General features: G+C 44.6%; 1 protein-coding gene across 1 annotated transcript in view; it reads right to left on the bottom strand.

Moving 5' to 3' along the window:
- The window catches only part of OBSL1 (obscurin like cytoskeletal adaptor 1), an 88,536-nt gene that overhangs the window by 52,147 nt on the left and 19,360 nt on the right, over positions 1-17,029 (bottom strand). The window contains exons 6-8 of the mRNA XM_060261610.1: positions 15,265-15,543; positions 13,088-13,360; positions 6,516-6,788 (exon numbers count right to left, since the gene is read on the bottom strand). Coding sequence (XP_060117593.1) covers positions 6,516-6,788; positions 13,088-13,360; positions 15,265-15,543 — 825 coding nt within the window. The remainder of the gene's footprint in view (positions 1-6,515; positions 6,789-13,087; positions 13,361-15,264; positions 15,544-17,029) is intronic.

Below are 17,029 nucleotides of genomic sequence, written 5' to 3'. Positions count from 1 at the left end.
TTAGACCTCACCTTGAGTATTGTGTTCGGTTTTGGGCACCACAATTTAAGCAGGACATAGACAAACTGGAACGTGTCCAGAGGAGGGCAACAAAGATGATGAGGGGTCTGGAGACCAAGTCCTATGAGGAAAGGCTGAGGAGTTTGGTATGTTTAGCCTGGAGGGGAGATGACTGAGAGGTGATATTATCACCATATCCAGGTACCTGAAGGGCTGTCAAATAGACAATGGTGCAGAATTGTTTTCTGTTTCCCCAGAAAATCAAACCAGAACCTTGCCAGAAGAGTGAGCCGAAGGGCGAGAGCTAAAGGGCTCTTGGCCTGTGGCTCTTAGCCTGGGGGCTCTGTAAGGACCAGGAACCCAGATTCCTTGTGTTCCCAATAAGGTAAGTAGACTCTTCAGACAGGGAGCCACATAAACTAACAGGGTTTAAAAGGGGACTGTATATTTTTAAAAAGCTATCATGAAGGTAGAGTGCCAGCAGGGGAGTGGGGGCTTTCCAGCTATCATGAAGGTAGAGTGCCAGCAGGGGAGTGGGGGGTTTTGCACTGAGTGTCACATGTATGACTATCTGCCCATGGGACAGAAGTCTTGGGTGTGTTCTCGATGCAAGAAGCTCCTGGTCCTCAGGGAATGAGTTCGTACCCTTGAGGCCAAGGTGACTGACCTGGAGAAGCAAAGACAGTCAGTTAGGCACTAGGAGAAGACTCTCGGGGACGTGTTAGATGAGCCCCTCTCTGAATGTGGCAGCCCCGTTGCTGCCAGGGAGAATGAGGGTCAAGAGGGAACACGGCACCGGGCTGAGGATAAGGGGAATGCACCCTCAGAAGGGACCTCTTCTTCAGTTGGTGAGCGGGAATCCTTTTGCGCCAAGGAACCATCTCTGGACAGGGAGAGAAGGGGGGTCTTGGTAGTTGGTGATTCGATCCTTAGGCAAGTAGACAGCTGGGTGGCAAAACCACGTACTGACCGTATGGTGACTTGCCTGCCTGGTGCGAAGGTAGCGGACATTACACATGTAGTAGATAGGCTGATAGACAGTGCTGGGGAGGAGCCAGTGGTCGTGGTGCATGTTGGCACCAACGATGTGGGGAAATGCAGTCGTGGGGTCCTGGAGGAAAAATTTAGTCTGCTAGGCGGGAGACTTAAGGCCAGGACCTCCAAGGTAGCCTTCTCAGAAGTGCTACCTGTTCCACGTGCAGGGCTGGAGAGACAGGCACAAATTAGAAGTCTCAATGTGTGGATGAGACAATGGTGTAAGGAGGAAGGGTTTAAGTTTTTTAGGCACTGGGATGCTTTCTGGAACAAGCGGGAGCTGTACAAAAGAGATGGTCTCCACTTGTCTCCAGATGGAACTAAAAAGGTGGCAGAGCAGTTTTTAAACTAAATCTTGGGGGAAAGCCGACAGGAGATGAAATGTCTCTGGTTCGGGAGGACTCATCTCAAAGAGATGAAGGGTTAGCTGTTACTTTTCTACTGGGTAATGGATCAGAGTTGTCCACTGAGATGATGACAAACAGAATGGACTGCCTGCCAGAGTCTCGAGGCGGCAGGAGGAAGGTGGCGGGCCTAGCTTGCCTGGGAAGTTATAGATGTTTGTACACAAATGCTAGAAGTGCTCAAAGTGAAATTGGTGAGTTGGAATGTTTAGTGTTGGGAGAAAACATAGACATTGTGGGAATTTCAGAAACTTGGTGAAATGAGGAGAATCAGTGGGACACGGTGATTCCTGGATATGTTATATCAGAAAGATAGGGAGGGAAGGGTTGGAGGTGGGGTGGCTCTGTATGTCAGAGAGGGTATACGGTCCAGTAAGACTGAGGTCAGAGAATTAGATTCTCTTCTAGAAATGCTTTGGGTTGAAATAGAGGGCCCAAAAGGAAATTTAACTATGGGAGTTTGTTATCGCCCACCAAATCAAAAGATAGAGGACGATTATAATATGATGGAAGGCTTAAAAATATTGGCTAGATGTAAAAACTGTGTTGTCATAGGTGATTTTAACTATCCGCAGATTGATTGGGTCAATATGTGTTCTGGTCGAGAGAAAGAGACTGAGTCTCTAGATGCTCTCAATGACTGTGCTATGGAGCAGATGGTCTCTGAACCTACCAGGGGTGGGGCGATCCTGGATTTGGTCCTAAGTAATGCCCAAGACTTGGTGAGAGATGTAAAAGTGATCGCACCGCTTGGGAGCAGTGACCATAATGTTATTGATTTCACCGTTTGTATAAATAGAGAGTTACCCCAAAAGACCAGCACAACCACGTTTAACTTTAAAAGGGGTAAATTCTCTGAGATGAGGAGGCATGTGAAGAGGAAACTGAAAGGAAAGGTAAATATAGTCAAAACCCTTGGGGAAGCTTGGAGGCTATTTAAAACTACAATCCTAGAAGCTCAGATGAAATATATACCACAAGTTAGGAAAGGCACAAACAGGTATAAGAAAAGGCCTGCATGGTTAACAAACAGAGTAATGGAAGCTGTAAAAGGTAAGAAGGACTCCTTTAAGCGGTGGAAAGCTAGTCCAAATGAGATTAATAAAAGGGAACACAGGATGTGGCAAATCAAATGCAAGATTGTGATCAGGCAGGCAAAAAGGGACTATGAGGAACATATTGCAAAAAACATAAAGACCAACAATAAAAATTTCTTCAAATATATTAGAAGCAGGAAACCAGCCAGGGAGGCAATGGGACCCTTGGATGACCAAGGGGTCAAAGGATTACTGAAGGAGGATAGGGAAATGGCTTAGAAGCTGAATGCATTTTTGCCTCCGTCTTCACTATGGAAGATGAGAAGTGTTTGCCTGCTTCAGAACCACTTATTTTAGAAGGGGTGTTGAAAGACCTGAGTCAGATTGAGGTGACAAGAGAGGAGGTCCTACAACTGATAGACGAATTAAAACCTAATAAGTCACCAGGTCCGAATGACATGCATCCAAGAGTTCTGAAAGAACTCAAAGTTGAACTTGTGGATCTTCTGACAAAAATATGTAATCTTTCATTGAAATCTGCCTCCATTCCTGAGGACTGGAAGGTAGCAAATGTCACCCCCATCTTTAAAAAGGGTTCAAGAGGAGATCCGGGAAACTACAGGTTAGTCAGTCTGACTTCAATACCAGGAAAGTTGGTAGAAACCATTATTAAGGACAGAATGAGTAGGCACATTGATGAACACGAGTTATTGAGGAGGACTCAGCATGGGTTCTGTAAGGGAAGATCTTGCCTCACTAACCTGTTACATTTCTTTGAGGGGGTAAACAAACATGTGGACAAAGGAGACCCAATTGATGTTGTCTACCTTGACTTCCAGAAAGCTTTTGATAAAGTTCCTCATCAAAGGCTTCTTAGTAAGCTCGAGAGTCATGGAATAAAAGGATAGGTCCTCTTGTGGATCAAAAACTGGCTAATTAATAGGAAGCAGAGAGTGAGTATAAATGGGCAGTCTTCGCAGTGGAGGACGGTAAGCAGTGGAGTGCCGCAGGGCTCAGTACTGGGTCCCATGCTCTTTAACTTGTTCATAAATGATTTGGAGTTGAGAGTAAGCAGTGAAGTGGCCAAGTTTGCGGATGACACTAAATTGTTCAGGGTGGTGAGAACCAGAGAGGATTGTGAGGATCTCCAAAGGGATCTGTTGAGGCTGGGTGAGTGGGCGTCAACGTGGCAGATGAGGTTCAATGTGGCCAAGTGGAAAGTAATGCACATTGGGGCCAAAAATCCCAGCTATAAATACAAGTTGATGGGGTGTGAACTGGCAGAGACTGACCAAGAGAGAGATCTTGGGGTCGTGGTAGATAACTCCCTGAAAATGTCAAGACAGTGTGCGATTGCAATAAAAAAGGCCAACGCCATGCTGGGAATTATTAGGAATGGAATTGAAAACAAATCAGCCAGTATCATAATGCCCCTGTATAAATCGATGGTGCAGTCTCATTTGGAATACTGTGTGCAATTCTGGTTGCCGCACCTCAAAAAGGATATTATAGCATCGGAAAAAGTCCAGAAAAGGGCAACTAGAATGATTAAGGGGTTGGAACACTTTCCCTATGAAGAAAGGTGAAAACGCTTGGGGTTCTTTAGCTTGGAGAAACGTCGACTGCGGGGTGACATGATAGAGGTTTACAAGATTATGCATGGGATGGAGAAAGTAGAGAAAGAAGCACTTTTCTCCCTTTCTCACAATACAAGAACTCGTGGGCATTCGATGAAATTGCTGAGAAGTCGGGTTAGAACGGATAAAAGGAAGTACTTCTTCACTCAAAGGGTGATTAACATGTGGAATTCACTGCCACAGGAGGTGGTAGCAGCTACAGCATAGCCAGCTTCAAGAGGGGGTTAGATAAAAATATGGAGCAGAGGTCCATCAGTGGCTATTAACCACAGTGTGTGTGTGTGTGTGTGTGTGTGTGTGTATATATATATATATAAAATTAGGCCACTGTGTGACACAAAGTGTTGGACTGGATGGGCCATTGGCCTGATCCAGCATGGCTTCTCTTATGTTTTTATGTTCTTAACCAATGTGTTGAAATTAAATCAAAAGAATTTCCAGCTGAACATTAGGAAGAACTTCCTGACAGTTGGAGTGGTTCCTTAGTGGAACAGGCTTCCTTGTGAGGTGATGGGCTCTCCTTCTCTGGAGGTTTTTAAGCAGAGGCTAGATGGCCATCTGATTCTGTGAATTAGGCAGATCATGAAAAGAAAGGCAAGAAAGGTTGCATTAGTGCTTAGTTCTTATGGCCCTTTCTTAACACGTCCAGATAAATGCTGATTGTCACTTTTGGATCAGTCAGCAATTTTTCTCCAGGACAGTTTTGCAAGGGATCCTGGAGATTTTTGCCATCTTCTGGGCATGGAACAGGGGTCACTGGGGATGTATGTGTTTGGGGGAGGTATTTGTGAATTTTCTGCATTGTGCAAGGGGTTGGACTAGACGACCCTGGAGGTCTCTTCCAGCTCTCCGATTCTATGATACTATGGCTCAGCCCAGTAGCCAGAGCAGTACAAAGCTTTCCCAGGGAAAGTCTACTGAGGGAAGGAAGGAGGGAAAGCTAAAGATGGCGGAGACAGGGGGCTGGAAAGAGGTTGGCTAATGGGTAGGAAAGAGATAATGAACCAGGAAATGGGAAGAGGCCATGGGGGCTTTCAAGGAAGAGAAATATGAAATAGTGAGGATGTAGGGGGAAACGAGATGCTCCCTCTGCAAGTCCTTGCAGGTCCTCCACTTTTCCTTTACTATTTCTGAGCTTAAAGCATCAAATTAACTGACCTGTAACAGTAACGCTGAAGAAGATAGAGTTACCACTTGCATCACACATAAATTCTCCTGTGTCTTGAACCCGAGCTGAGGGAATGACCAATTGGTGGTGGAATCCTTCATCCTCCAGAAGCAGGTTCTCACTCACTTCCACCTCTTCTCCATCTTTGTACCAGTGCACAAGGACATTGGGGCGAGACAGCTCACAGGCCAGCACCACACGCTCTGAGGCCTGGTAGGCATGGGCTTTGTCTGCATTGGAGTATACAACCTGCACAGGAAGCTCTGTGGGGGAAAAAGAGAAATGTCAAATGAGGCCTAGAAATCAGAAAGAGCCTTGCAAGCTGAGCCAAACTATCATTTCAGGGCAATCATTCCAGAACTGTGTGCTGGGACACGCTAGTGTGCTGTGAGAAATTAATAAAATAATTGATATATCCTGTGAGTCCAAAGTGCTCATCCATGAAGAAGGTGGCCCACTGTATCTCTGCTTTGACACTGTCTACTTGTCCAATTGGCACGTATGGTTGCCAACCTCGAGGGGAGGCCTGGAGAGCATCTTTTACAACTGATCTCCAGGCTACAGAGATCTGTTCCCCTGGAGAAAATGGCTGCTTTGGGGAGTGGACTCTTTGGCACTGAACTGTCTTGAGGTCTCTCCCCAAACCCTGCCCTCTCCACATATTTCCCAAACCAGACTTGGCAAACTGAACTGGAGGAAGATAATTCTTCCATGTCTTTTTACCAGGTGTGATTGGATCATTCAATCAATTCTGATAACAAAGATGCAGTACTTCCACAGGAGGCTTCCTACTGTACCTCTATAAGAATCATGGCTTAGGCTTTCTTTCAAGGTGTGGCTCATGCAGAAATACTAGATTAGGTAAATCTTATTCTTACATATTCAAAATATCAACCTTTTGAAGTGCAAAATTTAAATAGTTTAAACTGTTCCTCAACTTCTTTAAAATGGAGAAACACTATAGTAATTCTGACTGCAGCCCTGCACTAATAGGATTAGTACCCACTTGGATCACAATGACATCTCCCAGGTCTTTCACAGGCAACTATAAAGGAGTCTGCTATGAGGTATAGCAAGGCCTGGATGAAAAAGGTACAGTAAACCCAAGCACCAGTTAGAGTTTTTTGTGGGGTAGGGTGGACAGAGAAGAAGACAAGAGACAAAGGAAAGGAATTTTCTACTATCTCAAGAGGACAAAAAATCAAGCAGAAGATTAGCAGGAGGCAAGTCTGACCAGTGATAGTGATGTTGAAGAAGGCAGAATCTCCACCAGCATCACACACAAACTCCCCCGCATCATGCACTTGTGCTGAGGGAATTATCAGCTGGCGATGGGGACCTTCACTCTCCAGCAAGAGGGCCTCACTTTCTTCCACCTCCTCCCCATCTTTGTACCAGCACACGGGAGCATCAGGGCGGGACAGTTCACAGGCCAGCTGCACACGATCTTCAGCCTGGTAGGCATGGGCCTCCTCAGCATTGGAACGCACAACCCTCACGGGAGGTTCTGTGGCAGAAAGACACACATTGAAAATTCTTTTACTGCAGTAGAAACACGAAGTGGGGGGAGGGGGACAATAAACTCGAGAATCTTCCTGCTGTGGTTGAGTCTCATGCTGGTATATCTTGTGTTAGTAAAGGATCAGTGGGCTCAGCAGACAGAGCTGACTTGGGTCTGGAAGACCCAGGATTTCAAATTCTGTCTCTGACACAAATGAGCTGTTTGGCTTTGTTGTTTCTCAACCTCAGCTTCCCAATGAAAACAACAGACAACAGTGATCAAACTCACAGGATTGCTAAGGGATGTTCACCTGCAAATACTTATTTCACCATGAAATATGGGCCAGACTAGACTTGAAAGTGTCTTTATGGCCGCCATGAGAAGGCTGTCACCATTTTAGAATCATTTGAAAATGCTGCAGGTACAGTGCAGCACTCTTGCTTCCCCCAGTTTCAAAAGCTGAACCAGCTGAAGGGGGAGGGGGTGCAGCCATTTCAGCACTTAATAAGGGACGGGAGGGGTGAACAAGAGAACCTCACCTCAGTCCGCCATACAGTGGGTCTGATCAGCTTTTGATGGGGCACCGCTGACAACGGCGTCCAGGGTCAAGAGTTTGGGGGTGCTGCTGGAGCCTTCCTTGACAACGGAGGCCCAGATAGCAGTAACTGCCAAATCCACCTTTTTCCATCTTAGGTGAGTGAGGCAGTTGGTTCCCTTCTTTGAGCACAGTGACTTGGCAACCGTGATCCATGCAACCGTCACCTCGAGATTGGACTACTGTAATGCCCTCTACATGGGGCTGCCCCTGTCTCGAACATAGAAACTGCAGCTAGTGAAGAACGCGGCGGCCAGGCTGTTATTGGGGCTTCCCAAGCGGGAGCACATACAGCCAGGGCTGCGGGAACTGCACTGGCTACCAATAGTATGCCTGATTCGCTACAAGGTGCTGGTTATTACCTTTAAAACCTTATATGGGTGGTTTCCGGTAACGGTACAGTGCTAACAGACGTGTTTGTCGGAGCTCCAGCTCTGCAGCGTCTGTGCTGGTCTTTTGGGAGGGATTCTTCACCTGGTAAGAACTTGGTGGTGCCCCTGTTGGAGGGGCACTCGTGCGAAGGAGTGCTCGGTGCTCTGTGCCGGTTTTTCTGAGCATAGAGCCCATTCAACATACTACTTCAAGCCCGGATAGACCAGACGCCTTAATGGCGAATTAGCTGTGACCACCGGAGAAGGGGAGTAGGCGAAGCGGCATTTGGAGGACAAAATAAATGGTAAAGAAGGGGGGGGGGAGTATATCTGACCCTAAACTGGAGACATAAACGAAGGAAAGAACTTACTAAGTGAGTTGTTTTGCCCCTACTTTCGAGTGGAGTCCGAAGCTGGGGGGAAAGAGACTTGGTTTGGCGAATGCACAAAGGCGGAAAGCGGAGGAGTGGTGGAGGACTACCTTGGCAGCAACGGCGGAGGTTGGGAGTCGTAAACTGGCTGTGATTGTAAAAGTTTGTGAAGAGCACTGAGACAGAGGAGGTGAAGAAGGGGGGGAAAGAGGAAAGAAGCAGGAGATTTCTGACGATTTAAGGGGAGCCTTCATGAACTTCTTTTCCTCTCCCTTTTCCCATATGCTTGTGCATGGCGATTTTCTTAAAGAGACAGGGAGCTAAATAAAGGCTCAACGGTGGTTATAATTTACAGGGTGGAAATAAAGTCACCAGACCTTTGAAATGAGTTGAATCTGAAGATGGGAGACTTTTGATGTAGTATAGAGTTTCCAGGAATGCTAGGGTGGAGGTGAGGTGGAGAGGCTGGAATTCCGTTGGCAGAGATGTGGAAGAACAGGAATGGATTTACTGAACTGGTAGCAGAAGAGAGGAGCAGAGACTGAGATTAAGAAGAGGAAGAAAAGGGAGAAGAAGAAGAGGAAGGCAGAAGGATAAGCAGTTGGGAAACATTAAGGATTCAAAAGAGACAGTTAACAAATAATTAATGGATTGAATAATTAACTATTGTTAATTTGATTACTGCTGATTTTCTATATGATTTTCTATATGTAATAGTTAATGTGAATGTTCGGGTGAAGGGTGTTTGGTGGTAAAGAATAATAATTTAAGGATATAAAACCAACTGGCATGTGAGAGTGTTAAAGGAAGGTGATGTATGAATTTTGAGTGAAGTAAGGCGAAGTAGTAGTATATGAATTGGAATTGGGGTGTCAGTAAGACCTTGGACAATAGAAAAATGAGTACGACATACAAGTAAGACAAAACAGATAGGTTAGTCCCACTATTGGCAACTTTAAAACTGATGGAGGTAATGTCCTCACAGGAAGTTATAGAGGAATTGCAGAATTCTATGCAAATGTATTTTATGAATGCATTGAGTCAGGTGCAGGCAAATCTGACAGAACAATTAGATGGAGTAAATAAGAAATTAGATGGCCAGCAAAAGCAATTGACGGAAGAAAAGGAAGAGATTCATGGCTTGACACAATTTGCAAAATATGTGAAAGGAAAGTTGGAAGTAGTGAATGAAAAGTCTGAGGAGACTGAAAAAGTTCAAAAATACGAAGGGGGCAGATTAGTGAGAATAGAAACAGCGCAGGTAGTGCATATTTCAGGAATGCAGAATATTCCAGAGGATAGGTATGACGATATAAAGGAGGTGATAGTAGAGATCTTGACACCAGTTCTTGGTATGAAGAAAAAGGAATTGGAGAAAGATATAGAAAATGGCTATAGAGTTTACCTTATTATTTCAAGGAACACCTTCTGCTGAGAGAGGTTTATATAAGATGTATTAGGAGGAAAATGAAGGAATTGGTCTGCCAGGCGATGAGAGACAAATCATTAAAGTTATATCGTTGGCATATTACACCAATAAAACTGAAGAAAGTGTATTCCGAAATTGCTGGTTGCTTTGTTGCAGGGAAACAAATCGATACCATGCAATTCATAAACAAAGTAAGATGATTTGAAATGCCAATAGTTTTTTTTCTTCTTTTTTGGACCACAGTGTAGAAGAAAGAAAGTTTTTTTTTCCGTTAGTTCTAGACTTAGCTGAGGTAGATACTCTGATGGAGATATTAAGAGAAGAAATTAACAAATAGACAAATAGATAGAAGGAAAATGGAACTTATTGTATGAAAGTGTATTCCAAACTTGCTGGGGGGGGTTTTATTGTTGATGCAGGGAATTAAATTGATACTATGTAATTTATAAACAAAGTAAGATGACTTGAAATGCCAAATGTTCTTTTGGATTACAGTGTAGAAGAAAGAAAGTATTTTTGGTTGGTTCTAGACTGAGCTGAGGTAGATACTCTGATGGAGATATTAAGAGAAGAAATTAACAAATAGACAAATAGATAGAAGGGAAATGGAACTTATTGTATGAATGGTTATGGGGGAAAGATAATAAGAATATAGTGTAAAAAGGGGTTAACTGTAGAATGTATGGTTTGGTTTAGGTTAGAACAAAGAATTTGTATTCTAATGATATAAGTATATAATGCACCCTGCGGTCTACATCCCTAAGTTTATGTTTTGTGTGTGTGTGTATATTGTTGCTGTTGTTAAATGTAATAAAAAGTTAACCCCCCCCCCAAAAAAAATATAAAAAAAATAAAACCCTATATGGCCGAGGACCTGCTTACCTTAGGGATTGTCTCTCCCCACATGCTCCCCAGGGGGTACTTAGATCTAGGACGAAAAATCTATTAGCGATCCCTGGGTCAAGGGAGGCTAGACTACAGTCTACCAGAGAGCGGGCCTTCTCAATTGCTGCCCCCTATTGGTAGACTTAATTGTCGGAAGAAGTTAGGGCCTTGTGGGACCTCGCCCAGTTCCGCAAGGTCTGTAAGACAACTCTATTTTAGCAGGCCTTTAATTTGAGATCGAAGGACTGATATGGGGTGACTGAGATACATCAAATATATACTGAACACCATCTGAAGCAAGAAAACATCAAATATAATCAGAACCAGACTGTTTTAATTGTTAACTGTTTTAATTGTTCTTAACTGTTTTAATTGTTCTTAACTGTTTTAATTGTTTAACTTGTTTTATTGTTTAATTGTTCTTATTTTGTTGGTTGTGAGCCACCCTGAGCCTGCTTCGGCGGGGAGGGTGGGATATAAATCCAATAAACCTTAAACTTTGATAAGGATTTGGCCCTCACAGTATTTTTAAATGATTTTAATCTAGCAGTGGCAGCATACTTGTGGAGGCCATGAGGGTGACATCACATCTAGTTTTGTCCTAAGTCTTGACTGGGGCAAGACTCACTCTCCCAGCCCAGTTCAAAGATGTTGTGAGGCCAAGATAGAAAATAATTATACACAAAAAAATTGCTAAAGAAATCATAAAGAACAAGCAGCAAGGACTCATTTTCCCCTGTCTACCTTCCCCTACAATTTCTGCTTTCCTTTCTCTGGCAGCCCCCATAATCTCTGCCCTCTTCCTGTTCCCTTTTCTCTTCCTCATCCACCAGCCAACCTACCTTTATCTGCCCCTCCCCCTATCTTCAGCATTCCTTTCTTTTCTCCCCTGGCAGCCTCTCCCTGGGAAAAGTCTGGCTAACTTGTGCTGTGGCCACCAGTGACAGGCTGGGCCCAGTTGTGCAGAGGTTGCCAGCAGCACTGGGCCAGACCCAGTTGCTCAGTGGCTGCCACCACCAGGCTGGACCAAGTAGTGTGGGCAGTGATTCTTTGATGGTTGCCACTAGGTCTGTCCCCAGTGAATATTCCTCCACCAGTGGGGACAGAACAATAACAGCATTATTATGCATCATGCCTGTAGCACATTTAGAGTCATTGCTTTATTCATTCTTGCAGTAAATAAAGGAGATTAACAGATGCATTTTACAGGTAACAAATTGAGGATAAAGAAGGAAAAACTTTCCCAAGTTTGGCCAAAGTGTTTATGGTTCAATTCAAACCCAGGCCTCTGAATCCAACATCCTGCTCGATGCGCTACAGTGATTCTGTACAGTGAGTCCTATTTCCATTCTAAAAGATGGACAGAGAAACCTATCCTGTACAGAATGCATGATATCAGCCTGTCTCCTTGTTGAAGAACATGAAGTCAATGAGTTTAAACGCTGTTCAGGTACTACCCTGCCTGACTGCCCCGCTCACTTCTGTCAGTTTGTATAGCGTCCAATATTTTCTGTCTCTTTGATTAAGAACCCGTGCCTTCTTCTGCTAGAGAGAAGCTCCAAAAAAGCCCCTTTGAAATGAAACCTTTAGGTGATGGATAGCAGCCAAGACACTAACGTTTTATCCCTAAGCATTGTGATCCGAGATACAAAGTGGTTCAAATGAGCAGGCTGTTTTTCTTCTTTCCTTCTTGGCCCAAATTTGGAAAAATAACTTTCATGGCAGACAAAGATTTTATGGGACTAAAGAAAGCAAAATTATGGAGGTGAACCATGCACAGATTTATGCCAGTGCCCTAAAACAATTGCACAGAATGCTCCTGAGTATCTCTATCACTTATTGTGAGGTCTTGTGTGTGCCACTTGTTAAAAAGAACTCACAACCAGGGCCCAAGTCAGCATATCCTGAGGTGGGACAGTTGCCAGGGCCCAAAACTTCTGGCAGGGCCCATGGCCACCATCCCACCCACCCACCCCCCATTGCTCCCCAGCCACCCACCCATATGCCCTTCCTACCTTCACTCACACATACCCCTCCAGTGCCTCCTGTGGTCCAGCTGAATACGCTGCCCAGTGTCACCAGGGAAGGAAGTGCGTAGGTGGTGCACAGTGGAAGTGGTGCTTCTGGTCGCCATGGAAGGGGCACTCCCAGCGGCATGCACCACCCTGCACTGTCAGGGAATGAGCTGTGGGCAGTGCAGGTGGCTGTGAGCAGAGGCGGTAGGAGGGCAGGTGAGGGGCACAGGCTTGGGGGTGCACACTGGTGGGGGGTATGGATGAGAAGCACAAGCAGAGGGCCTGGTGGAAGGCAGAGGAGGGGAGGAGGGCCCTTGCCCAGAGCCTCCCAAAATCTGGAACAAGCCCTGCTCACAGCAGCCACTGTTTGGGCTGCAGAAACTTTATTTATCACCATGTCAATTAGCAGCAATGTTCAGTTGTATATTTTCAGTTAATCAAGTGGGATTGCTCATCTGGGCCCTTTGTTGATCTCTTGTTCTGAATGTTCCCATGGTTTGGATCTTTAATCATAAGAGGCTGCTGACCCCCTGGGCTGCAGCCACCTATGAGGAGCAGAAATCTAGCATGCACAACTTGTTGGTACAGGATGATAAAGGATTGTGTAGCTAAGGGACATTTAGAGGGAAAGTTCCTGACCTGTGACAGTGATGTTGAAGAAGACAGAATCTTCACCCATGTCGCACACAAACTCTCCTGCATCTCCCACTTGTGCAGAGGGAATAACCAAGCGACGGTGAGGCCCCTCACTTTCCAGTAGAAGAGCCTCACTTTCTTCCACGACCTTCCCATCCTTGTACCAGTGCACAGGAACATCAGGGCGGCACAGTTCACAGGCCAGCACTACAGGCTCTGCAACCTGGTAGGCATGGGCCTCCTTGGCATTGGACTGCACAGCTCTCACGGGAGGTTCTGCAATTGCAAAGAAATATTGTGATGGTAGAAAATGGACCATCCTCCATAGAGCAGAGCAAAGGGGGCATGGAGATCATTACTAGTAATGATCCTGCACAAGAGTCGGCCTGCAGCGATACCTGAAAGCTTTTAACAACTACTGCCAGTTTAACTCACTTGCTCTAAACTATTCCAAATCTAAGGTTGTGGTCTTTTCTAAAAGTTGGCGTCCACAAAAATGGTATGTAGTCAAGCAGGAAATTGAGCAATCCAAATGCTTTAAATATTTGGGCATAACCTTTAATTACAATCTCAAATGGGCAGTTCACTGTGACAGAATAATAAATATAGCTAGTTGTTCTTCATCTCAAATTAAACAGTTTTATTATAGAAAAAAAAGGTAACCAATGTTTGCCTGCTGCAATCAGAGCTTTTAATGCTAAAACGCTATCACAAAAAAATAGAAAATATCCAGGTTTCATTTCTGCGATAACTTTTAGGAATCCCCAACTGTGTTCCTTATTTTGTAATCTGTTCAGAAGCAGGCCAATCTCTGATTGAAACAAAAGCTTGGACTCTTAACTTTTAAATATTGGTTACGGATATTTTATAGGGCTGAACCAGCTGGCTTGTTCAGCTACCTAAAAAGAGACCCTCATAATGCTGCTTGGCAAGATGGAATCATGTCGAAGCTCAAACACATGGGAATTGCAATTGACGATCTATTTTTACCTGATGAATCTTATAATTTTAGATTTATCAAACAGAGAATCTAGAATCTCATAAACTGTATCCTGTCCATTTTTATACCTGCTCTCCTGCCTCACTTGGACTTGATCAGATGGCCAGGAAAATGGCCAAATATTTATCTGAACTAGATAATCCGCAACATCGGAGAGCTTTTATGCTGGCTAGGATGAATGCATTTTCCTCCAGTGTTCTCTATGGGAGATTTCTTCAAGTCCCCTTTAGCGAGAGACATTGTCTACGCGGGTCAAGCTTGCTGGATTCCATCCAGCATATTTTATTGAACTGCCAACTGCTCCAGAAGGTTCTGTTAGATAGTCTTTCCTCACCGTCTTACATTCAAGAAAATAGGATTGCCGTTTCCTATTAAATGACAACATTATCGATATCACAAAAGCTGTTGCCAAATTCTTGGCTGAAATTGTTAAAAATTATTCTAAGCAAGTTTTATTGTGATCTTAATCTTAGTTTAGCCTTTTATGCATTGAACAGACATATCTGATTGCTGTTTGGTTGGCAAATCTCTGTATATCTCTTTTCGTTATGCCAATAAAGGTGTGATTGGATGTGTACTAGTAATATTCCTAGGTGAGAAGAAAGAGATCATCTTGTAGACTGAACTCCCGCTACTGCTGGATGGCAGAGATCTCACCTCTTGTTTGGGCTGCCAAATGCTTCTTATTTTAAGAGGCATCTTTACTTCAATGAATTTGCCCTCGGTAAGAGCTTCTAAGGCTTGACAGTCCATTGAGTTCAATGGATTTAGAAGGGTGTAACTCAGCTCCGTGGCGCAGAGTGGTAAACCTGCAGTACTGCAGTCCTAAGCTCTGCTCACGACCTGAGTTCAATCCCGGCAGAAGCTGGGTTCAGGTAGCCAGCTTAAGGTTGACTCAGCCTTCCATCCTTCTGAGATGGGTAAAATGAGTACCCAGCTTGCTGGCGGGAAAGTGTAGATGACTGTGGAAGGCAATGGCAAACCACCCCGTAAAAAGTCTGCCGTGAAAACGTTGTGAAAGCAACGTCACCCCAGAGTCAGAAACGACTGGTACTTGCACAGGGGACTACCTTTACCTTTTTTAACTCAGCCCAGGATTGCACTGTGAGGCTATAGGTTCTATTTTTGTGGTTCAGCAGAACTCCCCTTGATCACACCAGCTTCTTTCCCCTCCACTCACCATCCACAGTCACAGTGAAGCTGATAGCATCATCCCCTGCATCACATGTGTAAGTCCCAGAATCTAAAGCGCAGACTGAAGGAATTAGCAGTCTGTGAATGTTGCCTTCTGACTGGACAGCAAGTGCACTGTCATCCGAGGCCACAGGTCTTCTATCTTTGAGCCAGCAAATGGTAGCATCAGGTATAGAGACTTCGCATTCTAGGACCAGTGGCATCCCAGCCAAAAGTTTTTGATGTCGTCTGGCCTCTGGCACTGGGGTGATGCGTACTTGGGGAGCTGTAGAGACACAATGCATGAATCCTATGTTGCTGAAAGAGTTAACTTCGTCGTGTGCCAAGATTTAGCAATCCGCTTGCTATGGGTATAGCAACATCAACTGAGATCAGCTAGGCATGGCCTATGCTACTGTTCTAAATTTTAAGACCACGATGAGTGCCTCTGGCAGAGGTTTTCACAATGGGCTGCGATCATTTCATACAATATGGAATTCAGTCCTCAGTACTCTACCCAGAATCAAGTGACAAATACAGTAACCCAAGTAGCTCAGCATTCATTCAGAAAAGCGTGTTTGTTTTTGGCTTGATGTCCGGGGGGTGGGTGGGGCCTCTTTGTGGAAACAAAAGTTTCAAAAAAGATTTAAAAGTTCATGAGGGGCACCTGTGTATTTCTCCTTCAGGGATGGTGGGAGGGAGGGATGGTGGCTCAGTGGTAGAGCATCTGCTTGGGAAGCAGAAGGTCCCAGGTCCCAGGTTCAATCCCCGGCATCTCCAAAAAAGGGTCCAGGCAAATAGGTGTGAAAAACCTCAGCTTGAGACCCTGGAGAGCTGCTGCCAGTCTGAGAAGACAATACTGACTTTGATGGACCGAGGGTCTGATTCAGTAGAAGGCAGCTTCATATGTTCATATTTTCCTCTTGAGAGTTCTGGCACCTCTTTTTCCAGAAAAAAAGCCTTGCTGGAGATCAACTGTAATAGCAAGAAGCCTCCAGGTGCCACATGCAGGACAGGAGGAAGGGTTATGAAACATAAAGAGCATTGTTATATGCTAATCCATGTCCTCAGAAACACTCTCCAATTCTGTTTTAAACTCTTCTCTACCATCATGACAGATAGAAACCTATTCTTTTTAAAAAATGAAAGCACAGGGCTACAGGATGTGCCACCAAGTTCTGAAATGTCTACTCCGATTCCAGACTGCACAACATGATGGCAATCCATGTGGACTCTTAACGTCTGCTTGTGTTCTCTTCCTGCCAACAAAAATGTTTAAAATGACTGCACTAATGGTCCTACTTCATACAAGAAATTGTTGGGGTATGGGGAAAATCCTATACATGGCATAGGTGAATATTTCACATGCCTTTTGAACAGTGATCCCATGTGTTCGGCAGTGCTACAGAATGGGACTGGCTGCAACGTTGTCATATCTTGCTGTACACCATTGTACATGGATAAGACTGCAAGGAAGGAAGGGAAGGGAATCAAACCTGCTTGCCCTGATATCATGCATAAATCCATTCAGGCCACGGTCTGAACAGAGACTTTGTGCACACCATATTCGTTGGCCCAACTCGAACTGTCACCTGAAGGTCAAGGACAGGGGGACAACTGCATTCCTCTTGCCCAGGAACTCATAACCATGGATAAGGCATACGAATAGAGTATCTCTTCTGAGGCTTCCTGAGTTCTACCAAGTTGGTTTGTGGCACTTTTAATTTTGTACATGAAAAAAAATGACAGCAAATCACAAAAATTGCAAAATA

The sequence above is a fragment of the Heteronotia binoei genome, chromosome 21, assembly GCF_032191835.1.
Source record: "Heteronotia binoei isolate CCM8104 ecotype False Entrance Well chromosome 21, APGP_CSIRO_Hbin_v1, whole genome shotgun sequence".
In the NCBI taxonomy this organism is placed as follows: domain Eukaryota; kingdom Metazoa; phylum Chordata; class Lepidosauria; order Squamata; family Gekkonidae; genus Heteronotia; species Heteronotia binoei.
Note: the sequence above shows the minus strand (reverse complement) of the source record. Positions and strands in the feature narration are given on the sequence as shown.